General features: G+C 43.7%; 1 protein-coding gene across 1 annotated transcript in view; it reads left to right on the forward strand.

Annotated features, from left to right (window-relative positions):
* Nucleotides 1–22999, forward strand: part of PGBD5 (piggyBac transposable element derived 5) — a 73819-nt gene that overhangs the window by 42518 nt on the left and 8302 nt on the right. Inside the window, exons 4-6 of the mRNA XM_056344115.1 lie at nucleotides 8649–8829; nucleotides 15642–15839; nucleotides 21689–21794. Coding sequence (XP_056200090.1) covers nucleotides 8649–8829; nucleotides 15642–15839; nucleotides 21689–21794 — 485 coding nt within the window. The remainder of the gene's footprint in view (nucleotides 1–8648; nucleotides 8830–15641; nucleotides 15840–21688; nucleotides 21795–22999) is intronic.

Genomic DNA, 22999 nt, shown 5'->3' on the forward strand with positions numbered 1-22999 from the left:
CTAATTCAGTGAGAACAGCAAACTCAGCTTGCAGGACCTCAGGTGTCCTCTCTACTCCATCTTCACTAGACACTTTTCAAAGCAGTATTTTAATATCTTGATTGTGGTTAAAATAATCACAGTAGCTTAGAAGTGTTTCTTAGAATATTTGCTGAGTAAGTCAGCCCATTTAAATCAAAACTCTAGTTGTGTCTATTTATTTCTCTTTCTTTCTCAAAAAGCCTGGAACACTTGTAAAAGATGTTCATACATACGATTGGTATGACTCTTCATTTTAGATACAGCAGTAGAGCTCATGAAAAACTGCTGAGAGTTCCCAAATATCTGATCAAGGCTGGTTATTTTGTCCTGGTATGACACTCATGCTCTCTCTTTTCTTTTCTTGTGTGGCTCATAAGGAATGAACGTGGTCATGAGTAACTGTTACTAAGTGATGCATGTTCCTTGCATAGCTCCTCCTCCATAAGAAGGTTTTCTGGTCATTTTTCAGAAGAAGGAAGCCCAGGAAGCTGATGCCATGCACTAAACCCCAGGCAGGATGAGCTTATTCCCATAGTGCCTTGTCCTGAACCACAGGCCCATGGCACAAACATAACCCTAAAGACAGTCCCTGATCCAAAGAGCCATCAATCAACAAAATGGAAGGCAGTAGATGTAGATGGTAGAGGGTCCTGCAAAGGGACGGTCAGGCAGTATTAATCATTATGATAGGTGGTAATGGAATTAGCTCATCAGCCTAATTATTCGCTTAAAAACCCTGTGATATCATGGTGGAGAAGAGATGGTTTTTATGGATGTGTGTATCGTTTTGTATTCCTTGGGATTATATTTGTTCTCTGAGGCTATTCTAGACACTCTTCCCTTCCCACACACCCTCCCCGCCCCCAACTATGAGCTCTGCACTTGCTTTTATTCACTGGCAGAAAGTTCTTGCAATAAAGCACTTCATTTTCACTAATATCCCTGTGAAATGTGTTGCTCAGATTTATGAAGCTCTTCAGATCCTTGTGCTGGGACTGACTTTGAATTTCCACCTTCCACTGCTTACCCTGAAGAAGTGATGAGTCAGAACAGATTAAGGAAAAGGACTGTGTCTCTGCAGCTTGAGTCTTCCCACACTGAGTGATCAATGACTTGCACTAGAGCAGCATTCAAAGAGTGCAACCTGGATCAGGGTGGCTGCTGCATGGGAGGGTAAGAAATGGCTCTCTCCCCGTAGAGCAACAGTCTCGGTGAAGGGAGGGATGTCTGAGTCGCTTCAGAGATCAGTGACAGAGCTCTCAGTTGCAGCAAAAACCCCCAAACAATTTATAAACAATACGCTTTCATAGTAAATGCTGTAGTTCATTCTTGATTTCAAATGTAAGTACACTCAGCTGCAACACTTCATAACCCTGTTGGTTTTGCAGAGTAAGAACTTACTTCCAGAATTTAGGGAAACTGAGATGGTGCCCCAAAGAATTTATAATCTCACAACACACCACATAAGTGCATTTGGTCACTGGGAAAGGGAGGGGTAAATAAGCCTGGAGTGAGTTTTGTTTTCAAGGTCAGAGTTGCAGGAGAGTTTGCCATCTGTGCATTTGTTTAATAAAGCTGCTTGGAAATGTTGGTGTTTCAGCCGGTTTTAAGTTCTGTTTAGAGATTAGTTTGAGCCCTTGGGTTTCTTTAACCAGTGCCCTGATAATTTCTCAGTTGCTGGAACAGTTGCATCTGGAATGCACAGATGTAGCGGCTGCTTTGAGGAGGTTCTCAAGGTCAGGCTTTGGCTGGGAGGGGATCCCAGGAAATCTGATCCCCTTCATTTCTCAGTCACTGGCAGCTGGAAAATCCTATCTGCTTTCTTCCTCTGGCTCCCACCAGGCTCTGGCTTCTTAATGCATGCAGTTCTGTACTGTCAGCATCTGAGAACCTCAGATCTCAATTAAAAGTCAATTATCCTCTTGCTCACTGGTATTAAGTGGGAAGGTAGTTTTGCAGATGTGCGATGGGCCAGCCGCATTCATTTCTATGGAGTTTACTGTCTTACCGTGTTTCTAGATGAATGGGGAAAGCAAACATGTAAATGTGGCCTAATGCAGAGATGTCTCCTAGAGTTTACATGCAGTCCTAGTGTCTATTTTTGGGTGGGAATTAAGGTTATTTTTTAGTTCTTGTCTGCAGTGTTCAGAGTTTCTGATGATAAAACTACCAGTGTAGTGGTGTCCTTTCTGCAGCTGTTCTCGCTCAGTGCAGCGCTGCCTGGGGAAGGAGGCTAAAAGCACCAGAGGCTCCTCTCTTCCTCACTTTATAGTTTTGCTATGGCAAGGGAATCTCTGCTTCAGCACCTCCTGCCCCTCTTTCTCCACTGACCTTGGTGTCTACACAGTTGTTGCTGTCACATATTCTCACTCCTCTCTTCTGCTGGCACAGAAGCTTTTTTTCCTCACTTCTTAATATGTTATCCCAGAGGCGCTACCACTGTCACTGATTAGCTTGGCCTTGGCCAGCAGCGGTTCCATCTTGGTGGTGGTTGGCTCCATCGGACATGGGAGAAGCTTCTGACATCTTACAGAAGCCACCCCTGTATACTGCCCCCCCCCCCCCCCCCCCAACCCTTGCCATGCAATCCCACTACGCAGTTACACAGAGGGAGCCTGGCGAAGCAGCATTGAGAGGCAGCAGCACCAATGTATAGATTAGAGTTGCATTATGGGGGTTGTATCCTTTCTAAGAAAGGTATTGAAGAGCAAAATGAAAGAGCTTTGCAGAGGTTAGCAGTGGTTTCCAATCAGGCAGGAGAAGGGCAACGTGGAAAGAAGCAAATGTGGCCTTGTTTTGACTTCAGTGGTTAGATACCTGGCTTCTCAGGGCAAACACAGGCAGGAATCAGTATACTGAAAAAGTATGGGAAGAACTCAATAGGGAAGGCTAAACTACAAAGGTCTGTCTCCGTTTTCCAGCCCTACTTCCATTTGGTGCTGCAAAGAAGAGGGAACTGGCAGAAGGCTGACACGGTCAAAGCAAAGGGTTAGGCAAGCGATCTCTGGGGCAGAGCACTGTCTGGCTGTCAAGATACATTTAAGTAAGGCCAAAGGAAAGAAGGATGATAGCAGTAATTGGGAGCAGAGCCAGGAAGTTCTTAGGTATTTGGAAGAATAAGAAATTCTTTATCATGGAGGTGATACAGGTAATGAATCTGTGGCTGGCCTGGAAGAAGCTACAGAGAGAGATCTGCATTTGGCAATCCACAGGTTGTTGGTCTGCCATAGAGTTAAGATGTCGTAGTGCCCTCAGTGATAAAAAAGTCACATGGGGGAGGGATATCATGGAAAGGAAAACAAAGAGCTTTATTTTAGGCCATATGGGCTTGCATTGTCAACTTTACCAGCATCTTTCGGCCAGTCTCACAAAGATCTTGTTAGAAACTTTGAAGAACATACACAGGCAAAACAGGCATTTACCGGTGTTTAGCACAAAGATATTGGCTGCATCTGTATGTTAATGCAGATTGAAATCACTCAGAATAGGAGGCAGAAGAAAAAGAGAGGGGGACCAAGGAAAGAGCTTTGTAGAGAACCCCAAGAGCTAGCTGGCAACAGATTGGGAAAGCTGCATGTCCCTTGCATGCTATTTTGAAAGTAGCCTTTAAAGGACTAGGAGGAGAATGAAGAAAGGCTTAGACAAATGAAAAGATCTGGCCTTGGTAGGAGCACCATCAGTGATGCCAACAGCTGCTGAGGAAGAGCTAGACCTAAGAACTGGCTGGAAAGAGGGCATTAAAGAAGGGGGGAATATAAGCTGCAGCAGGTTTAGGGTGAGACTGGAGGTGGATCTCTCAACAGCATTGGTAATGACAGGAGCTAGAGATGAGGTTTAGGATGAGAAGGGAAGACAGAGTGAGGCAGGATCTAGCAAGTGGTGCTAGGATGAGCACTTGGGTATATGACTGTGAAGCCTATAGAAAAATTAAGTTATTTTTTCAATAGCTATTTAGGATCCAAAAAGTATGACAGTACCTTTCTTTGTTCTTTTGCTTTTATAACTGTGTCATCTAAAAACTTGGTTTCTGTTTTGTGGTTGTTTAGGGTCTGCCCTTTGTGAGATATTTTGCACAATGTAGCTCTCAAAATCTTCCTCCTGTTTATTACTACCTCCCCCTTTACTACTTTATTTTTTTCCTTCCAAATGTCATCTGTTTCATTTAAATTTGCACCCTGGGGTGCTTCAATTATGTATGAATGTGGAGTATTTGGGATGTGCTATTCACAGGCACTTTCAGTTTGCCATCTGAGCTTTGAATATGAGCAGAATCACCAATATTTTAGTTTCTAGGACACTCTTCAATGTGCAGTCAAGATGCAGGTTTTGTTCTGAAGAGCTCAGGTTTTTTACTCAGTTTCTAGGGAGACATTATGAACCTTCCATTTTCCATAGAATAATTTGCCACCATAGAGCAAGGAAAAAAAATTCTGTTGGCTTGTAGCATAGACATCTACTTGGAGACCTTCCTTCCTCTGGTAGCACTCTCTTCAGCAGTCTGCCTCTGTAGCCAAACATACTTGGTTTGAGTTTCTGAACAACGGGTGATTGATTTACCTCTCATCTGTCAACACGTGAAATCTCCCACTCAGAAATGTGATGTCTTTTCTGATTGCTTCTGTGCAGGCGAACAGTCCTTCCAGAACAGTTTTCACTCTTGTTGTTGATTTGGAAGAGCTCAGCACAGTCTTCACCCATACCTTGTCGCTCAGGCATTCAGGTATTTTGATTGATACCTACTTCTGCCTTTGTGATGGGAGCAGGCAGAAGCGGTTGTAGGTGGAAGGAAAGATAAGCCAGAGGCTGTGAAGGTCTTTTCTTACTGTCAGACTTCTAAAGGGAAGGGACTGTTAGCAAGCTGCATGGAGACTGAAGGCAGAAGAGAGGAGGGTTTGAGGGATGAGTCAAACAGTGTGAGAAGAGAGAGCTGGTGTTGTGCACCAGGATTAAGGCATGTTGGATTGAAAGTATCTGGTGCAGTAGGGGCTGCAGTAGATAGAGAGATGGTGGAACTGAATGTATTTCTGATAAGAAACAAATAATTGAGGGATGATTAGAGAAAGCTCCATTTCTGTCCCAGCACTGCAGGATAAAGAGCCTCAGCCCGTAGTTGCCTCCCAAGGCATGGTATCTGCTAAGATGGTGTCACATCTGTAGAAGTTATCCCATTTGGTTCTGTAGGTCGAATGGATCAGTAGCCACTAGAAAAAGATACACAGCAGATGTGATGTCTGCAGATATTCAAGAAGCATTGCTTTTTCTGTCACCTGCAGAAGCAGAGGATGTTGCTGTCAACATCTCCATCTGTTGTCCAGCAACAGTTGTCGAGCCTGTACTTCAGGTGACAGTTTACTGTTGGAGCACATGGAAGGGACACAAAGCTTTGAAGCTGTCACAGGGCAACCCAGCAGCTCTGGTGAATGGTTTAACAAGTGTTTTGGGTGGCTCTGCTTCTGACTATGCCTGTGAAGGTCTTGCAGCCAGTTTCTGACAGTTCTGTTCTTTTTCTACAGACTGCTAACTGTTAAATACCACTTCTAACGCATTACAGAATGGGAGGGAATGCTCTGGGCTTCAGTAGGGCAGGATCTTAATGATTTGAGGTAGAATGAAATAAGCTGGATGAGAGGATGTGGAGCAGGAAAATAAAGTCCATATGGGATCCTAGGCACCTGAAAGATATTTGAAGCTATGCCTTTGCCTGTTGTCTGTACCAGCCACTGTTTCACAGCAGCCTTTATGCCTTCTAACATTATGCTGCCATCACCCATCTTCCCAACAGAGCTGAGCATGCTAAAGCTTTGAATGTTGCTTTTCCAAAACAAGAAAAATTGTGCCAAGAACAAAGGCTGTGCTTGGATAGGCAAGGAAATGCCCCAGGAGAAAAAAGGGGGATAAATTTGACATTGGAGGAGGAGGAAAAGTTCAGCAGTGGGTATGGATGTTTGATTAAAGGGCGCTGCGGAGGTGAACAGAGCAAGGGGGGGTGAGAATCACAAGGTGGCCATTACAAAGACCCTCAAAATAGGGGAGGGTGCAAAGGAAGGCTGCCAGGTGCACAGGGAACTCTGCTAACAAAACCTATAGAATATGTAGCATCCCAGCGTGAAAATAGTGGTACCTCAGTGGACAGTTGCATGGTGGGCCTGCTCTTCAAAGTAACTGCTTGCAGACCCAAACCAACCCACAGTGAGGGATCAATTTGCACACCAGCAGTGACCCCAGACTGTCTCATCCCTTGGAAGGTTGGTACTCTACAAGGAACACGAAATGAGCATGGGGCAGGAGAGACTTGGTTGGCTAAGGCTTACCACAATAGGGGAGGGAAGGTGTGGGACATTTGTATAGACGTAGAGATTCCTGCTCTGTTTTCATCTCAACTGTTAATCCAAGGTCAAAACTAATCTGTCTGCATCTTCTGTCTCCACTGCTTTGTCTGTAGATTTTAAGAGCTTGATGTGTGGTCTCTGTGCTGGCATACTAGTAACCTAATCTTAATTTTGATGCCAATAATCATAAAATGGCTTTACTGTAAATTTGGAACAGTCTGCCCTTTGTAGGCATTTCACTGTTAAGCTGTTCTCTGGAGCCCTGATTAATAACCTAAATGACTTATCTTAATTAGCTAGTCCTCAGCCTTAGCATTGGGGAAAGCACAAATCTGACAGCTTTTAGAAGTGAGTGGAGCATGATCAGGGAGTCTGCAAACATTCCTGCCTTTGTTCTCATTTAGAAACTGTTTCTACCAAAAGAGGGATTTATTTATTTTTTAAAAAAACTTAAATAATGGATATTGAAGACTGCCTTTTAATATATGCTGTGCTTCTTGTTGAAATTAGTGCGCATTTGTCCTTGCGCCAGCTTTGTGCTTTAGCACGTCAATTACTTCAAAATACAAATTAAGTCTCATTTCTCAGAGATTTTATACATAACACACTCCTCTGGGGGCTGTTCCACGGTGCATGAATTGCTAGGGAATATTACGTCAGTATGTCTAGAATACCAGTGCTGGGAGATACGCCATCTAAAATAGGGAGAAGCGGTTTAATCGAATTTTGTTCCTTTCTAAGATCATTGAGATATAAGCTACTGGGAGCACTACTGCAAGCGTGATCATTTTTGTTCTCTGAGCATTGTAATGAATTTTCCTTCATGAAGGAGTGTGGTGGTAAGAGAAACAGATGCATATACAGGAAAGCAATGCTGCGTGTTCTGGATGGTTGAAGTCTCAAGCAAGTTTAACAAAAGCTTGTTGTGGATACATCACTCCAATAAAGAAGGCAAAATTCCTTTTCCCTGCCCCTAAATACTGAGCAGTTTTCAGCTTTTTCCCTGATGGGTAAATTTTTCTGGAATTCCAACAAGATTTGAGTATTCCAGAACCAAAGTCACAAAGACAGGCCTGGGCAAATTTTTCAGAAAATTTGCATTTGTGTGTGCTTCTAAATCTTTGCAAGCTCCGTGGTGTTACAGTACTGTTTGAGTGACTGAGCACAGTGTCTGCTGCTTCTCATTTCTCTTTCCAGCAGGTTATTTCTGCTGACTTTTAGAACAAGATGAAGGTCAGATGCCTAGTTGGTTTTAAGAGGTGTTCAACTGTGGTGGAAGTTATGCTTGTAACATACTGTCAGTGAAATAAAATCGAAGGCTTGTGTACAAAAGGAAGGGTTATGTGTTTTGCCTTCTGCGTGACAATGCAGAAGACTCCTTTTCTAGAGGGATCACTTGTAGGAAGGAAGCAGTAGCTTTACTTCAGTGCTCTTTCAGTTGGTGGGACTGTGTTCTGTTAATTATAGTCACCTTACTAAGGGATAAAAGTTCCTGCACTCTTAACACAAACATGTATGTACACCTACAGATGATGGTGACAGCTCTCTTGAAATGCATAGCGATGTGGACTGCACTGTAGCAAGATAATACGCTAAAGCTACTGCAGCCTGCTACAAATGCGCCAGGCATTTCCCCGTTTGCAGCAGCATGTTCCTGGGTCGGTCTGTTTTGTTGGGTTGTCTCCAATTCATGATCTAAGTAAAGGATCTAAGAATTAGTGCTGTGCCTGGGGAGTTTGATGAGGATGTTCTGACTGGTTGGGTGTGTGTATTGCTGGCTCCTCTCATTTATGGGGGTGCACGCACACTTGCATTGCAGCCTAATGGTTGCTGCCAGCAGAAATAAATCAGAATGTTGCTGCAGTGAAGCTACTGGGCCGTTTCCTTCTGGTCGTCTTGTAGTAGCCTTTCTTGAAACTGAAGTTCCCATGCTCTCCTTTTGCTGGCAGCACTGAAGCCTATGCAGATTCAGTAGGACACGCAATCTCAGTTATGACTAGAGTCTTTTCCTGCCAAGCAAACAATCTTCAAACTGCACAACAGTGACAAGAACCTCAGGAAGCCCTTAAGCTGAGGCAAAGGACGCTGTATTTATCAGTAGCTGTGCCAGCTAACCTGAGGTGGTTTTAAAGCAACAGCCTCTTGAAAGGGACTTGAGATTAATTAGCAGTTTATAAAAGGTATCTGCTGCCTTGATTCTCAGCTTGTCTCCAGTTGAGCTGAGCAGGTATGTTAGCAATTGCATCTGCTCCCGCTGGATTCCTTATAACCTGACTTTCTTACCATTTCTCATTTAAGATTTATGTCCATCTCAAAGAAGGGAGTGGTGCTGACGGGCTGGATGCTTTGAAGAACAAACCGCAGCTTCACAGTATGGTGGCCAAAAGCCTTTGTCAGAACGCTTCTGGGAAGAACTACATCATCTTCACTGGCCCAAGCATTACCAGCCTGAATCTCTTTGAAGAATTTGAGAAGCAAGGTCTGTATTGGGTGACTCACTGGGTTTTAATGATGACCTAGGGGCCTTCTGTCACTGAATTTTAAAAAAAAACTCCCAAAAGGCTACACTGATATTTCAGTTCCTTGTATAGATAAGTTGGTCATCTCTAAGAAAAGTTCTTATTCATTAAAAGGTACTATACGGAGAGGACTTTCTAAGTTGCTCTTTAAATCTTCTTAAAGTTCAAAATAAGGATGTAAAAGCATCATAAATAAGGTCATTTAAAGCCCTTGCTTGTGTTCTTTGCCTTAGAAATGTGAGGACTACTCTCCTATATGGCCTGGGGACTTACCAAGGGATTTCCTAGCTGCCTGTGGTTTTTCTGTTCCTGTTATGAAAGACCAGAAAGGGGATGATTCCTTAAAAGTGTGCCTTGGAAGTCCTTGCAGGTTTAATATCTGTTAAAGATGAGACTTCTCTAGATGACTTTTTATGACATTGCAAAAGCCCTAGCACAGTTTCAGGGGTTTTCGCTGGTATCAACGTGCCTTGGCAGGACAGTTCTTACTTTTGAAAGCATAATCAACTCTACATTAGCAAAAGCACTCCTGCCAGCAGAATGTCTGTCAGTATGGCTCTCCCAGCCAGTTTCTTGCTAGTGCAGAGGGTAATCCCAGGTCGTCCTCTCTCTCAAACTCCCCCTCACGTTGGGTGTGGAAAAGCCACGTGTTACGTTGCTTTCAGAAATGCTGGAGGCTTGTGACTCCCCGTAACTTACAGGCTCCTGCACTCCTGACAGCCAGTTTTAAGTCATCTCAATGTAACTCTTGGCTCATCCTTCAGTCAGCCTGGCCTTTCAGAGTCGGGGTGGTGCACAGAATGGATCCTTCCCATTAATAAGGCTGGAGGCTGCCACTGTGCGTCACGTATGGGGAGGCTATAGGGCCGTTTCCCTTTTCAGCACACCACCGATGACTGAGTTTTGCTTTTGGCATGTTTTCTGGCATTGCAGAAAATTAAACCCGCTTAGAGCTTTATATTGATGAAACTTGACCCAAAGCAGGGGGAAAACCTGGGAATTGAGACAATGTGTTGATTCTCATTTAAAATGAGAATGCCAGTGAGCTGTAGCTGAGTGCTTCAGACTGCGCTGGCACTGAGGGCTGTCTCTGTTGAGCTCCGTGCAGGACTTTGCTCCTGCATTATTCCAGGTAAGCTGGAAGCTCACAGAGCACAGTGCAATAGCAGCATATTCTCACAAAAGAGTCATGGTTTCCCAAACACTGCGAATAACCAAATGGGAAAGAAGTCAAGCATATTTATAGTGCACTGGAATTTTTCCTCTGAGCAGACTGGTCTTTAGTGAATTCACAGCTGATATAAGCATTACATTTTTAAGACTTCCAAAGCAATGAGAAAAATGTGGGTTCAAAAAAAAATGTAGAGAACTCACATGTATTTGAGTTAAAAAAAAAAAAAGTAGAGAACAGTGCCTGAGGTGTGTTAGGTTTAAATGTGTCCACTGACAGACAAAAGCTTGACTGCTGAGTCATACCCTTTATGCTCTACTAGGGAAGGATAAAGACAATATGGCATGACACAGCTGGTCCGTAACCCTGGTGAAAAAAATGCATGGCTACTAAACCAGTTGAGTGTTTATTGCTTAAAGATAATTCAGATTGTTCACAGGGGTGAATTATTCATGGGCTTTACACTGAAGAGATCATTTAAATTAAGAGTTTCTAGCAGGTAGCAAATTCGCTAATGTCTTTTTAAAGCATGTAATTTTGACTTACTATCTGATCAAATATGCTAATGCTATACTGAGATTTCAGTTTGTTTCGTGATTTGTTATTTGGCTTCATGAGACATTTTATGATATTTGACAGCTGCTTCCAGAATTAAATTTCAGATCTGGTACATGCTGTCAGCTTCCTAGGGGTGAAGCTGTGGGGTGGGTGGGTGGGGTGGACACTAAGATAGCAGGTTTATTGGCTTTGCAAAATAGTGTGCCATCCTGTATAGAGAAGATCATGGGGAGAATGTGAAAATATTTCTGTTTAGTAAGGTCATGGCATTGTCTGCATTTGCCATGAGTTACTAGGGGCTAGCTTAAAGGTTTTTCAGGGGGATGTTGAACTGGAAGGACTGTGAGAGACTGGCAGAGGTAAGATTCTAGAGGTGTCAAGCAGTGGTGAAGTCAGTAGGAGCCCGGGAGGAGGTGGTGTTTACTGACTCTACTGCAAAGCAGCTAATGTATTGCCAGCACCTGCTGGGATCCTACTGCATCAGCAGTACATTTGGGGAGAGGCAGGCAGAGGAGCCTGAACTCGGCAGAGACATCTCTCCTAATGTATCACACAATCACCCTCAGCAATGACCTTAATGCTTTTTGTGGTATGTGGCTTAGCCAGCTAAATCCAAACAGGCCCACACCATGACCAAGAAGTGTCATGAGAGCCTGCTGAAAAGCATCTATACTTTGATGCTTATGACAGTTCAAGACCCGTTCTTAAACTGATGAATTTATTTTTCTTGTTCAAGACAACTGAGTTTCTGAGCTAGAGCAGGATCAGTGGTAGAAAGATCCCACTGAGAACTGAAAATAAAAAATTGGTACTGATCTTAACTGCTTTACATTGGTTGGGGGGGGGGGGGGTGGCTGGTGTGTGACTATCAACAGAGAAATGGGGAAGATTTCAATAAGCTGATGTTTAGAAACTAAACATTTTGGGAACCTAAACCGGCATTTAAGGGAACTAAAGAGATTTCTGGAAAATCTAGAAAGAGGCACCCAGTAAAAATGTATTATTTCCTTTCAAAATTCTTGATGAAAAGCACCTGGGGTCTTGGTAGCCCAGCGAGTTGGGCATGAGTCAGCACCATGCCCTGGCTGAGCAAAGGTGGTCAGCACTATCCCAGGTGGCGTTAACAGGAGTGTAGCCTGAGGGAGGTGATTGTTGCCTCCTACTCAGTGCAGTTTTGGGCAGCATGCCCCCCAGTACAAGAAGGGCATTGCTAAACGGGAGTAAGTTCATCAGAGGGCCACCAACCTGACCAGAGCTGGACCACATGCTTCGCTATGGTGAGGCAGCTGTGCTTGTTCAGCCTGAGAAGAGAAGGCTTCGGGGGGAGGACCCAACAGTAGCCTTATGCTACCCTAAGGAGGTTATTGAGAGAATGGAGCTGGCTTTTCATAGTGGTGCATCGTGGAAGGATGAAAAACAACAGACACAAGCTGAAACAAAAGAAGTAGTTCAGACTAGAGGTAAGGTTTTTCCTGAGGGCAGTGGAGCAGGATGCCCAGACAGGTTGTGCAGTCTCTGTCCTTGGAGGTTTTCAAGCCCAAACAAGATAAAGCCCTGAGCAGTGCTGTCTGATCTCAGTGCTGACCCTGCTCTGAGCAGGGGATGGATGGGACTAGAGACCTCCCAAGTTGCCTTCCAACCTGAATTATCCTTTAATCCATAGGACCCCGTGATCCTATGAAGATCCTTAACAGTCATTTGCTTTTCCTAACCCAAACCCACACATGCATCACTGCAAAACCGACAGTGTTTATTGAAAGCCTGCTGTGTAGCGCTTTCACTGTATCACAGTAGATATATGACTAGTAATATAAAGGGATGCCGGCAAACATAATTCTAAGATCTATGAAGATACCAGGAGCTGAGAAAACTTCAGAAAATAACACAGGGCACTTTGATCTTCTGCAAAATCAAAACCCTGAATAGACCTCTTTTTTTATTTTTCAGGGGACATGCAAAGCATTTCTTTCTCTGGCCTCTGAATAAAGGTGGAAACCCTGCACTGAAATGCCCCAAATTCTCTGTTCTGCGAGCAGACAGCTGTCATTATTTGCTGTGACATTCATTCATAGTGCACATCCCTTTGTCCCCCTCTAAGCATTAGTGTTATCCGTTGCAGAGGACAGCATCTCCTAAAGCCCTTTGTCCCACGATTCCCTTAAACGTATGATCCCTGAAGGTCTCTTTTGCCCTTTGTGAACCAGCAGGAGCAGCTGGCTCTGCCCCACAGAGTGGCTGGGGTTGGCAAAGCTGCAGGAGTTGCCAGCCTGGGTGACCATGGCACTCCCACAAGCTTTGCAGGATCCTGCAGCTCCAGCACATGGACTAAAGCAAGCTCTCAGCTCCTTCCCACAACAGGCCCCCCAGCTGCTCTAGCTCTGATTTGACCCAGCATTGCGTGCAAGGATAAATGATTGCAGAATGTGTATTTTTACCTGAACTAGCTTGAGCCTGGCTGCCTTTGCAAATGATACTAATGAAGGTTGTGGTGAAACAGGCTTCAGCACGAGCTCTCCAGGGCCTGGAGACCCTGGGAATAAATCTTGGGTGACTACATCACATTTCCTCCTCTTCGCTAAGCTAGCTTAGGTATATGCATTTATCTTGCAGTTACAGTTTAAGATGACCAGGGGAGGACGGCCTGTCTCCACTGACTCCCGTGTATGTGGCAAACACTTGTGATTCTGATTTAATTATACACAAAAACTTCATTGAGCCAGATGGGCATAATTTTTATTGCTTCTATTGCTATAGTAACTGGGCGGTTTTAAAAAACTCTACAGATTAAAGGTGTCATCCATGATGAGAGATGCTAGTAAATCTGCAGAAGTGCTGCACTTTTCTAGGCTACGTCGCAGGAAGGTTACACAGCGTGTTCCTGAGAGAAGAAATGGTTCCCATTATTCTGTGTAAGGAATGAAACATCTGCTGGAAGCTTTCTGCAGGCTTGCTGCCTGAGCTGAAGAAAAGGCTGCAATTAATTATTATGGGAACTCAGAGATGGCTGTTGCTATTTTGAAGCTCTAGCAGAATAATGTAGTTATTAGCTTGGTTTTACACCGTTGCAGTCTCCTGGAGAGAGTATCACCCTTCAGTGAGTCATAAACTTTTGGCAGCTAAGGAAATTCTTCTCAGGCTTGTTTGTTATCAGGGCAGAAAGATCTTAATATTGGCTAGAAGAAAGAAGAAAGCTTTCTAAAAGTTTCCTACGTTAATGTCAGTTTGCAGGTACATGACTTGTGTACCTCTTAGCAAGACAAGAAATTAAAAAAAAATAAATAAAGCCTTCCACTGGAGGTGCAGTTCCTCCTATATTGTTTGTAAGCCTGTTGCCACCAGGCTTTTCTTGTTGTCTTTTGTGGAAGGAACTTACAGATTTCCAGGGACTGATTTACTTGTTAGGAATAATCAATGGAGCGCAGGTTTCCACTTTTAGAATGAAGTTGCCCTGTTGCTGTGTTGGTTGACTTTCTTCTGACATGAGTGCCTTACATTTCTGATGGAAGAGCCTTCGCTCCTTGTAGACCTGCCCACAGCAACTGAACCAATTCATGAGTATTACCAATTATTATATTAGTGTTCCTATAGTATCTGGGAGCTGTCGAGGGAATGCTCAGCACGCCGGGCACTATATGAACCATGGACAAAGGCTGCACCTGCACTCAGGGGTTAGGTCATTCCAGACAGAGGCAGAAAGGCCACATAAATGGAAGCCCAGGAACAGAGGAAACGTGCTCAGGGGAAGCCAGGCGCTGTAGTTCTGACTTAGCATTTCCCCTGTAAGAGTAGCCAGTTATCCAACTTGCAAAATTCAGCACAATGAAAACTTTGATCAAGCAGACTTAGCTGACAGATGAGCTTTAAACTACTACAAGCCTCTGCTGCCATATGAAAGATGTGCGCAGACGTCACCTGCTTCCATGCCCGTTGTTTTTTTTCCACTGAGGTGGGTTAATAGAAAACCTAGGGACGCTGAGGAAATTTCCATCCAAGTTTTCCTTGGATTCAATTAATTTGATCAAGAAGATCTGCTTCTCTTGGAGTAATAGAAACAAACTGTTATTATTTCACAGCCTTATGACATATTCAAGCATTGTTATTAATGTTGTTTCCAAATCTTGTTTGTGGCTGCATTGAGATGTGTTTTGTGGTGTTCGATTTTAGTCACTGCTTCTTTCACATCTCAAAAGGCCAAGAGGCTGTGAGCAGCAGAATGTCACCTGTGGAGCGTCTGATGTCTGTGCAGGACAAGATCAGTGCTTACTCAGCTGGGGCACTCTTTGCTTTATCTCCTTACTCTAAATGCAGTTTTCATTGAACTTGTATTTCCATCTTCTCCATTCTTCTGGCACATGCATTTTTATAAATCAACCAGTGATTTCAGTGGTTCTTAATTGCTTAAGCAGCATTTCCTTAATAAGCCAGATGATGCAGATGCAAAGAGTAGTCAGCTAAAAATGAAGAACTGGGCAGCACAGTGAAGTAGTAGATTAAGCCAGTTTGTCAGCTATGTATATTGTGATTAAAAGTGTGTTGGGAGTCAAGTAGGAGAATTTATTTCAGTTAACATCTAAGATGCTATGGCTTTCCCTATCTCCCTGCTCCCTCCACAATTTATTCTCTTACTTAAACATCAAAGACTATCTTGGATCGTAAATTCTGATTTTTTTTCCATAATGCATATCACCACTGGGGCTTTTTTCAGTCCAATTTTAAACGTGTTGTGAAGACTATTGCACAGATTATAGATGTTATTGTGGGGAAGATACCCTGAATTCTTCTCCTTGTCATTTCATCATGCCTGTGCAGGAGGTGTCAATACATTTCATCAGACTTTCTGCACTTGCCTCAGTTTCCAGAGACACGTACAACACAAATCTTTAGTATTACAGGAGAAAGCCAGTTGGCTAACAGATCTGTTGGACTAAAAATTTCTAGGACACGCTTTTTCTCTAGTCAGGTCATTCAGACTTACTCCACTGCTCTTGCTTTTTGGATTCATGCAATGGTTTGCTGATAAGAAGTGGTTTTGTTCACATGCAGAGATTTACTGCTGTGGGTTGCTGAGCACGAGGAAGAGTGACTGCACAGGCCTACCTCCGTCCATGCTGAACAACCCTGAAACTCCCCAGTCCAGAGGACAGTACAGAATAAGAATGAAGGGAAATATGTCCTTGATCTGCTGGTACAATAAAGGGCACTTTCGTTTTTTGACCAACGCCTATTCACCGGTTCAACAAGGTAAGCAATATTCCTACCGCTCTTCTCAAAACTTCACATGCTTTATGTGACAAGGCAAAGTGAGTCACTGAGTTTGATAATAAGCCTAGACGAAGAGCTTGATCATCATAACATCCCAGATAAACGGTAGCAGTCATGATTATTTCCCTTCTGCATCTTGCTACAGCTATTCTTTTTCCCGAAAGGTTAAAAACCTACTGCTAATGTAGCCTCCTTTGCCTGAGCTGGTGGAGGCAGTATCCTTTTAGACATAAAGATTGTATCTTTGCTGATGGTCAGAGAAGGGAAGATGTTTGTTTCATAGCACTATACTAGCCCCATTTGCAAAGCATCTTGTAGGATTGCTACTACAGAAAAAATAATAAATGTCATAATGTACTTAGATCTCTGAGCATATCCTACAATTGATTTATTTTATCCAGTAAAAACTTAGTCATAAACAAATGTCTTTTTGCCAGAAGTAAATATGATTAAGACTTCCTGTTGTATGTTGAATTGATTTTAGCAGTTGATGAAAAGACACCAAAACAGATAACTTGGATAGTTCAAATAATTGCAAAGGGTTTCTTGATACTGAAATGTTGGGGGGGTTTTGTAAGTATACAGATGGTTTTAAGAAGGTTTGGAAACTTCTGTAAGATGCAATATGATACCAACTTTTGAAATCTGTCTTTGAGTGAAAATATTGTTTCAGTTTCTTTTCATTTTTATTATTCAGGTTTATGTATAACTGCCTAAGACAAATAAGAATAACATAAACTTTTAAATGTAAAGCCACCAAATCGAAGGCATCTTGTATACTCATGTTCTGAATCTGAGTGACTCTCATGTGTGTACAGGCTACAGAAGCAAAGTTAAGGCCCTGAGCTACTGTATGGTATGCTGAGAAGTTGACTTAGTGTGTTGGTCAGTGCCTTGCCAGAGGACTCATTACCTTAGCAAAGCATGGCTGATGCCAAGGAATTCTGCTGGGCACCCCTGCGGAGGACTTGGTGACTCAAATGGACTGTTGTCTCAGCACAGATGCTGAAAATATGTACATGAAGGAAATAATACGGTTTGGGGACCCTGCTGAAGTGCAGTGTTGATCCTCACGAGGGGCTTTCACCATTAGGATTTGTGCTGTTTCTCTTGTGCGCTTTGCTGTCTGGAGATTATTCAGCTGCACTAACCTGACAAGAGTTATCACTGCGTGTCACCTGGTTTTCACAGGCTAGCACAGAGCATTTGGTTATAATTCATAAATATTACTAGAAAAATACCCTGTTTGTAAACATCAGTGTTAACCGCCTTATTAAAAGAGGGAGCAAAAGCAGACTCTGCGCTGGCAGTATCCTTTAGAAGCAGCACATGGGAGTGCGAGCTGTTGTGCTTGTGACTGACCTTGGGTCTGTTTTGGCAAAGATGGGATTGTAGGTTGTGTGTGTGAGGTAGTTTAACATCCACTGGTTCGGACTTGCACGTGTGATGGGCAAGACCTACCCGGCACATTGCTCACCAAATGCTGGCTGGGACAGTTGACATAGTTCACAGTGAATCAGAGCAGAAAACAAAGGCTGGCTTTTTAAAGAGTGGTGCTGGGAGGAAGAGAGTCTCTAGTGCAGAGCTGGGAACAGATGGAGACTCGGTAGGAAGGCAGGAGACCAGATTGCCTGCCTCTAATTTGGCATCTCTCAAGTCAGTGCAGCAAAGCTAGTTTAAACCAACTTGGAGCCCGACCACCGAAGTCTCCTCTAAGGCGTGTAAATATAGAGGAGGAGGAAGAAGAGGAATCCATGCTCCTTGAGGCAAACCTGTAGCACAGACCTGCTGAGCACGTGTGTTCGACGGGAGAGGAAGTAAGGACAAAAGGAAATAAAACCTACGCAGGGTAGTTGGACAGAGACTGATGCCAGTGGGATCGCCGGCCACATGGCGCGTGTTTGCGCTTGGTTGAGTGTAAATGTTGGCAGGGGTGGAGGAGGCCCTGAAGAGAACCTTAAAAACAGAAGGCAAGAGATGGTCAAAACAAAATTTAGGATGAAAAAAGAGGTGGGTGTAGCTAATAATGAGCTATTTATTGCAATTTAAAGGCAAGTCGAGAAGGTAAATCTTGCCTGTACTTGGAATGGAAATCCCAACCAAGCCAGAGGCACCAGGAGGGCAGTACACTTGTCAGAGCTGATCTATGAATACTATTCTTAGATGCAGCAGGTTATTTCTTATGGATGTTTTGAACCAATGTGTCATAATACATCATCTCAGATGTAAAGGATGAGTCCTCTTCCTTTAGTCTTGCAAAAATTATTCTGCTTACTCTTACTATCAAGTATGAAGCTTCTGCCTAGAACAAACTTCAGTGGGGTTTTTAATTTCTGTTAAGCTTTAACTTAAGTTTAATTTTTCCTTGTGCCTGTATTACAGAAAAACTGAGATGCCAAAAGAGATTGAGACCCCCAGAGACTAAAGTAACCTTTATTCTGAAGCAGATGAAGTATGTGCTGGCCCAGACCTCCCCGTCTGTGGGACCAGGCTGCATTTTTGTTTTTTCCACTCTAGATCTGGTGCCCAGTTTTTCCCAGCATCTCCGTTACTGTATTCTAGAAATAACTACAATGTTTTCTGTGTTTCATATGAAGCAGAATGGAGCAGGCAGCAACCTCACTTGCTGCACAGCAGGGTGACTAGAATGACATCTTTAGCAAAAGCTTGTTGAACCCAAGATGAATTAGCTTTTTTTCAAGAAGAGCTTTCACAGCTGCTCTTCACCAACCAGCTCTACTTAAAAGCTAAACAGATAATAGCTAAGGATAGAAAACAAAGCTCAGGACACATACACAAGGACTAAAGAGCTGCAAATGTCATGCTGACATCTCACAAGTGACTTGTGAGAAGTGGAAGATGGTGTGGTGGCATTGCAATTGCATGAAGCAGTTGTGTAAGACCCTGTGTGGCTCTTAGCTCAGGAGAAGCTGGAGTGAGGAATCTGGTGACTATCTAGTTTCCTGAAATTCCTGAATCCTGAGAAAAAGCTTGCGAGACCTCATTCAGGGACTTGTGTTCAAGTATGGTGAGAGTGAGGATGGGACCAGAGGACTCCAATGGGAAGACCTTGAACATTAGACCTTGTAGAATGCTGAGTGCCTGCAGTTCTCATTAAAACTGTAACCAATCTAAGTCCTGATAAAAGACCATATAGCACCCGGTACATGCAGTGCACCCTCTGTTACGTTATGCCATCTCAGTGTTTGCCAGGGTGGGTGCAAGTGGTAGTATTACTGAGCCTCTGTTTTTTATGAACATGGTTCTAGCTCCTAAAATCACAGGCTGACTGAGAATAAGTGCTTTGAGGAAGCAACATATGTACACCTTTGTCTTTCTGCTTGTTTCGTTTGGGGCAGTATTTTCCAGGCTTCGCTTGATGAGCTTACAGCTTAAAAACTTTAAATTAAAAATAAAAAAAAGATTAAAAAAAAAAAAAAACCCAAACCCGTAAGCTGATGCCTGTCTGCGGTAGCAGCCGGGAGCCCGGCAGCCTGCACCCCATCCAGCACGCTGGCAAAGGCAGGCTGCGGCTGCAGCGCAGGTGGTGTGTTCCCTGGAGGGATGGGAACACGGCGCTGCTGGGGGAGGACCAGGAGGGGAAATATCTCATCAGATGCGCGGGTGAGTCAGCTGGCTTGGGACCGCTTGCCACGGAGACCTGCAGCTAGGAGCAACCAAGCTCCGGCGGTTGTCTTCCCTGGAGAGGTGGCCTGTGGCTATGAAACGAACCGAGGAAAGGCTATAAAAGTAATGTGCCTATGAAGCTATTTATATTCTCAAAACAGAAACGTTACATGGAACATAATAAAAAAGTGAGAGGGTGTATATGGTACCCCTATAGCTGCCACGGCAATGCATTTGTTTAAGAATTGTGAATACGAAGCAAATTACAAAGGAAATATAAATCATCCAAACTAAGAGAGGGAGAGGAAAGCGAAGAGGCAAGCAAGAGGAGAAAGGAGAGGGGGTTTTGTAAAACACTGGCACCAGGAACATACTTAACCTTTCCTGACCTGCCTAGATGGGATGGCAAGTGACTCTGCAGCACTGATGGCTCATGCTGGTGGTATATCCTCCCTTTTACCTCACACTGGCCAGATTTTTGCAGGACTCCATAAAAGGACCAAAAAAAGCAGCATAATAAATATGTGAATGTAACGAAGGATTTATTTATTAGATTGTGGGGTTTTGTCCTCTCTTTGGGGTAATTTTACGCCCAGCTTGGTGGGGCAGAGGTGAAAGGAGAGGGTGTTGAACAATTTAGAGGTGATATCATTTTGGATTCTTGAAAAATCAGACTTTAAAGACACCAAATAAATTGCTGCATGGCTCAGCTGTAACATGACATTTAGTATGTGTCATAAGTCTTGCTTCAAAATAGAGTGTGCCAGCTAGGACAGCACAGGGGGCTTGACAGAGATAATGGATGGAGTGAGACTTCCAGCTGAAGGAATGGAATGGTGAAGTCTGTAATGAAAACGTGAGGAGCATTTTAGGGATGATTGTAAAAGAGTTGATAGAAGGAAAGCAATGTGAGTTTGAAGGCTTGAGAAATGAGAAAACCCAGGATTGCACCTGTACTGAAACAATGCTGCGAAGGGATGCAACCAAGCCTGTGCTTCTCTAGACCTGGAGAAATAGTGTTGTGCCTGGGAAAGAGAAGGGGTGTCTGCCACAGACATGGAGCAGGAGGTGGTCTGTACCCTGGAAAGGTGACCTTCACACTCTGTGGGGACATAAAGTCTCCAAGTTAGGGAACATACTCCTGTACTGTAAGTTTATTTTACTCATTCTTCCCTCCTAGAAGGAGCTTCCCATAGACAGGGAAAACACTGAGGACAGGAGAAATAAGTCAAAGAAGAGCTGGAGGAGTTTCTTGGAAGAGCGTTTGACTCATAAATACACCTTAGTGGTGGAGAAGGCCAGGTCAAAGATGCACCATGTGAGGGAACAGGGCCTGTTGGTGGAGTAACCTGCTCTAGGCACCACATCTTTGTCTAAGCGCAGCGGCTGGCAGGTAGCTGTAGGGGCCCAGGACTCGTCGCCTTGCCACAGGTCTGTGCAATGGGCAGGATAATCCTCCCTGTGATGAGCTGAATTGCCTAGTCAGCTGACCAGGCAGCGCAGGAAGCATTGCTCGCAGGCAGAGTAACGTGTGCTTAGCTCTACCGAGCAACCTAAGCGTATGTCTGAGCTCTGGCTCCCCACAGCAGCGAATCGGGCTGCTTCTCATTTCAGTTACTGTGGTTGTGGCTCCTTCAACTCACCCATCAGCATCACCTCTTACGTGGACTGAGTTTAGCCCCTTGGCTCCTTCTTACTGTATTTTCTTTTGTCAGTTAGCACCCAGTGGAGTGGAGATAATGTCGTTCTTGGGCCCCAGGGCTGGAGATAAGCAAAGGATTTATCAAATGACTCATCTGGGTCCTTCAGAACTCAAAGCACAAAATAGCAAGTCACAGCTCTGGAGGTGACCACAACTAATTGTGACCCAACAGAAGAGGGACTAATACTGTCTGTAGGGGGCTGCTGTGGGACTATGGCAATGTGTGTTTTTTCCTGAGCATATGTTAAAAGTGTTTGTGTCTAACATCTTTTGATTTCCAACTGAAAACTGATCCCTTTTCTTCCCCTTTCACTCACTCGGTGTGCTTCCAATGGAAAAAAGAATTCAAATTAGCATCTCTGTTACAGATAACTTTCCAGTTTTAGGGCAGAAACTGTCAATAAGGTTTATTTGACAATAAACTGTATAAGAAACCATATCTTTTAATTGCTAGACCTGTGATACGGATTTAAAATGGTTATGTTTCTAATTGATGCAGGAGTTATAATCAAGAGAAAAAGCGGAGAAATTCCATGCCCGTTGGCAGTTGAAGCCTTTGCTGCTCACCTTAGCTATATCTGCAAATATGACGACAAATACAGCAAGTAAGAATATGTGCATGTGTGTGTTTTTATGTCTTTCACTCCTTTTCTGTTGCTGCAATGTTTGAGCTGCAGCTGGGGGTTCGATTCTGCTTTCATGGAATTAATCTCTGACAAAACTCCGGTCAGAAGCTGGCTCTGCCCAAGGGCAAGAGCTGCATTGCTAGTGTTGTTTTGGCTCTATCTACCCATCCACTAGTCAAAAAAAAATTGGAGACTTACATTCTTAGCATCTTGTAAATGACTTTTAAGAAGTGCTATGAGCCAGCAGGCTGATGATTTTTGCCACATCAAATTGAAAGCTAAATAGAGAATTCAATCAGGGTCTACCAGCCCTACAAGTGTCTCTGGCTACCTCAGCTCTCCACCGCTATCAGCAGATGGTGTTTAGGTGATTATCTGGTGATAATTTGTGTCACCTGGAGCCAGAAGAAAAGGATGTTCAGTTGTGGCTGTAAAGGTGATCTAGATGATCTGGGAAAGCAGAATGCAGATGTTTTGGCTTCTAGATTTGGGCTCCTCAGTGTTAGCTCTTAATGTAGCAGGGAGAAACAGAGTTGAGTAAGAATAGCAGTGGTGAAGCTTGGCTGTGGGAATAGCGATGAGGTGCAGAAGATTTCAAGAGCTAAAAATTGAGGAGAGTGAAAAAGCAGCAGGGGTTTTCCAAACCAGTTCTGGGCAAGGCAGCAAGAATTCAGCAGAGGAGATAAGAGGAGAGGAGGTGGTTGCTGGAGACCGATGCTGTGATCGGATCTCTGGAAATCAATACAAAAAAGAGGTGAATTAGTAGATTTAAATGGTTAATGAAAAAATGAAGGTAGGAAAGTGGGAAATCTTATGACCAAAGAGTGAATATTCTGACAGTCCTAGAATTAGTCAGAACCTAAATATAAGGATGTCAGTCTTTTCTAGTTCTGCCTTATGGAGAGGTGTTCCACATACCAGCACTGCATGCTCCGGCTCTACCCCCACATCCTCCCACCTACTGTTGACAGCAGCAGCAATCACTCTTTGCTAGCAATAGAGATAAACAAGAGGAGAAGCACCAGTAGTCTTCCCTACACTGTAATGTAATGTGCCTGAGGCTTTTTTTCTTCTTAGTATCAAATTAAAGGGATTCAGACCCACAGCTCCCGTCACATGGGTGTTTGTCACGGTAAGGTCGAGGAGTCCGTATCTGTACTTTTGCTTACACGGAGTGGTGCAGA

This window comes from Falco biarmicus, chromosome 6, assembly GCF_023638135.1.
Source record: "Falco biarmicus isolate bFalBia1 chromosome 6, bFalBia1.pri, whole genome shotgun sequence".
NCBI classification, from domain to species: domain Eukaryota; kingdom Metazoa; phylum Chordata; class Aves; order Falconiformes; family Falconidae; genus Falco; species Falco biarmicus.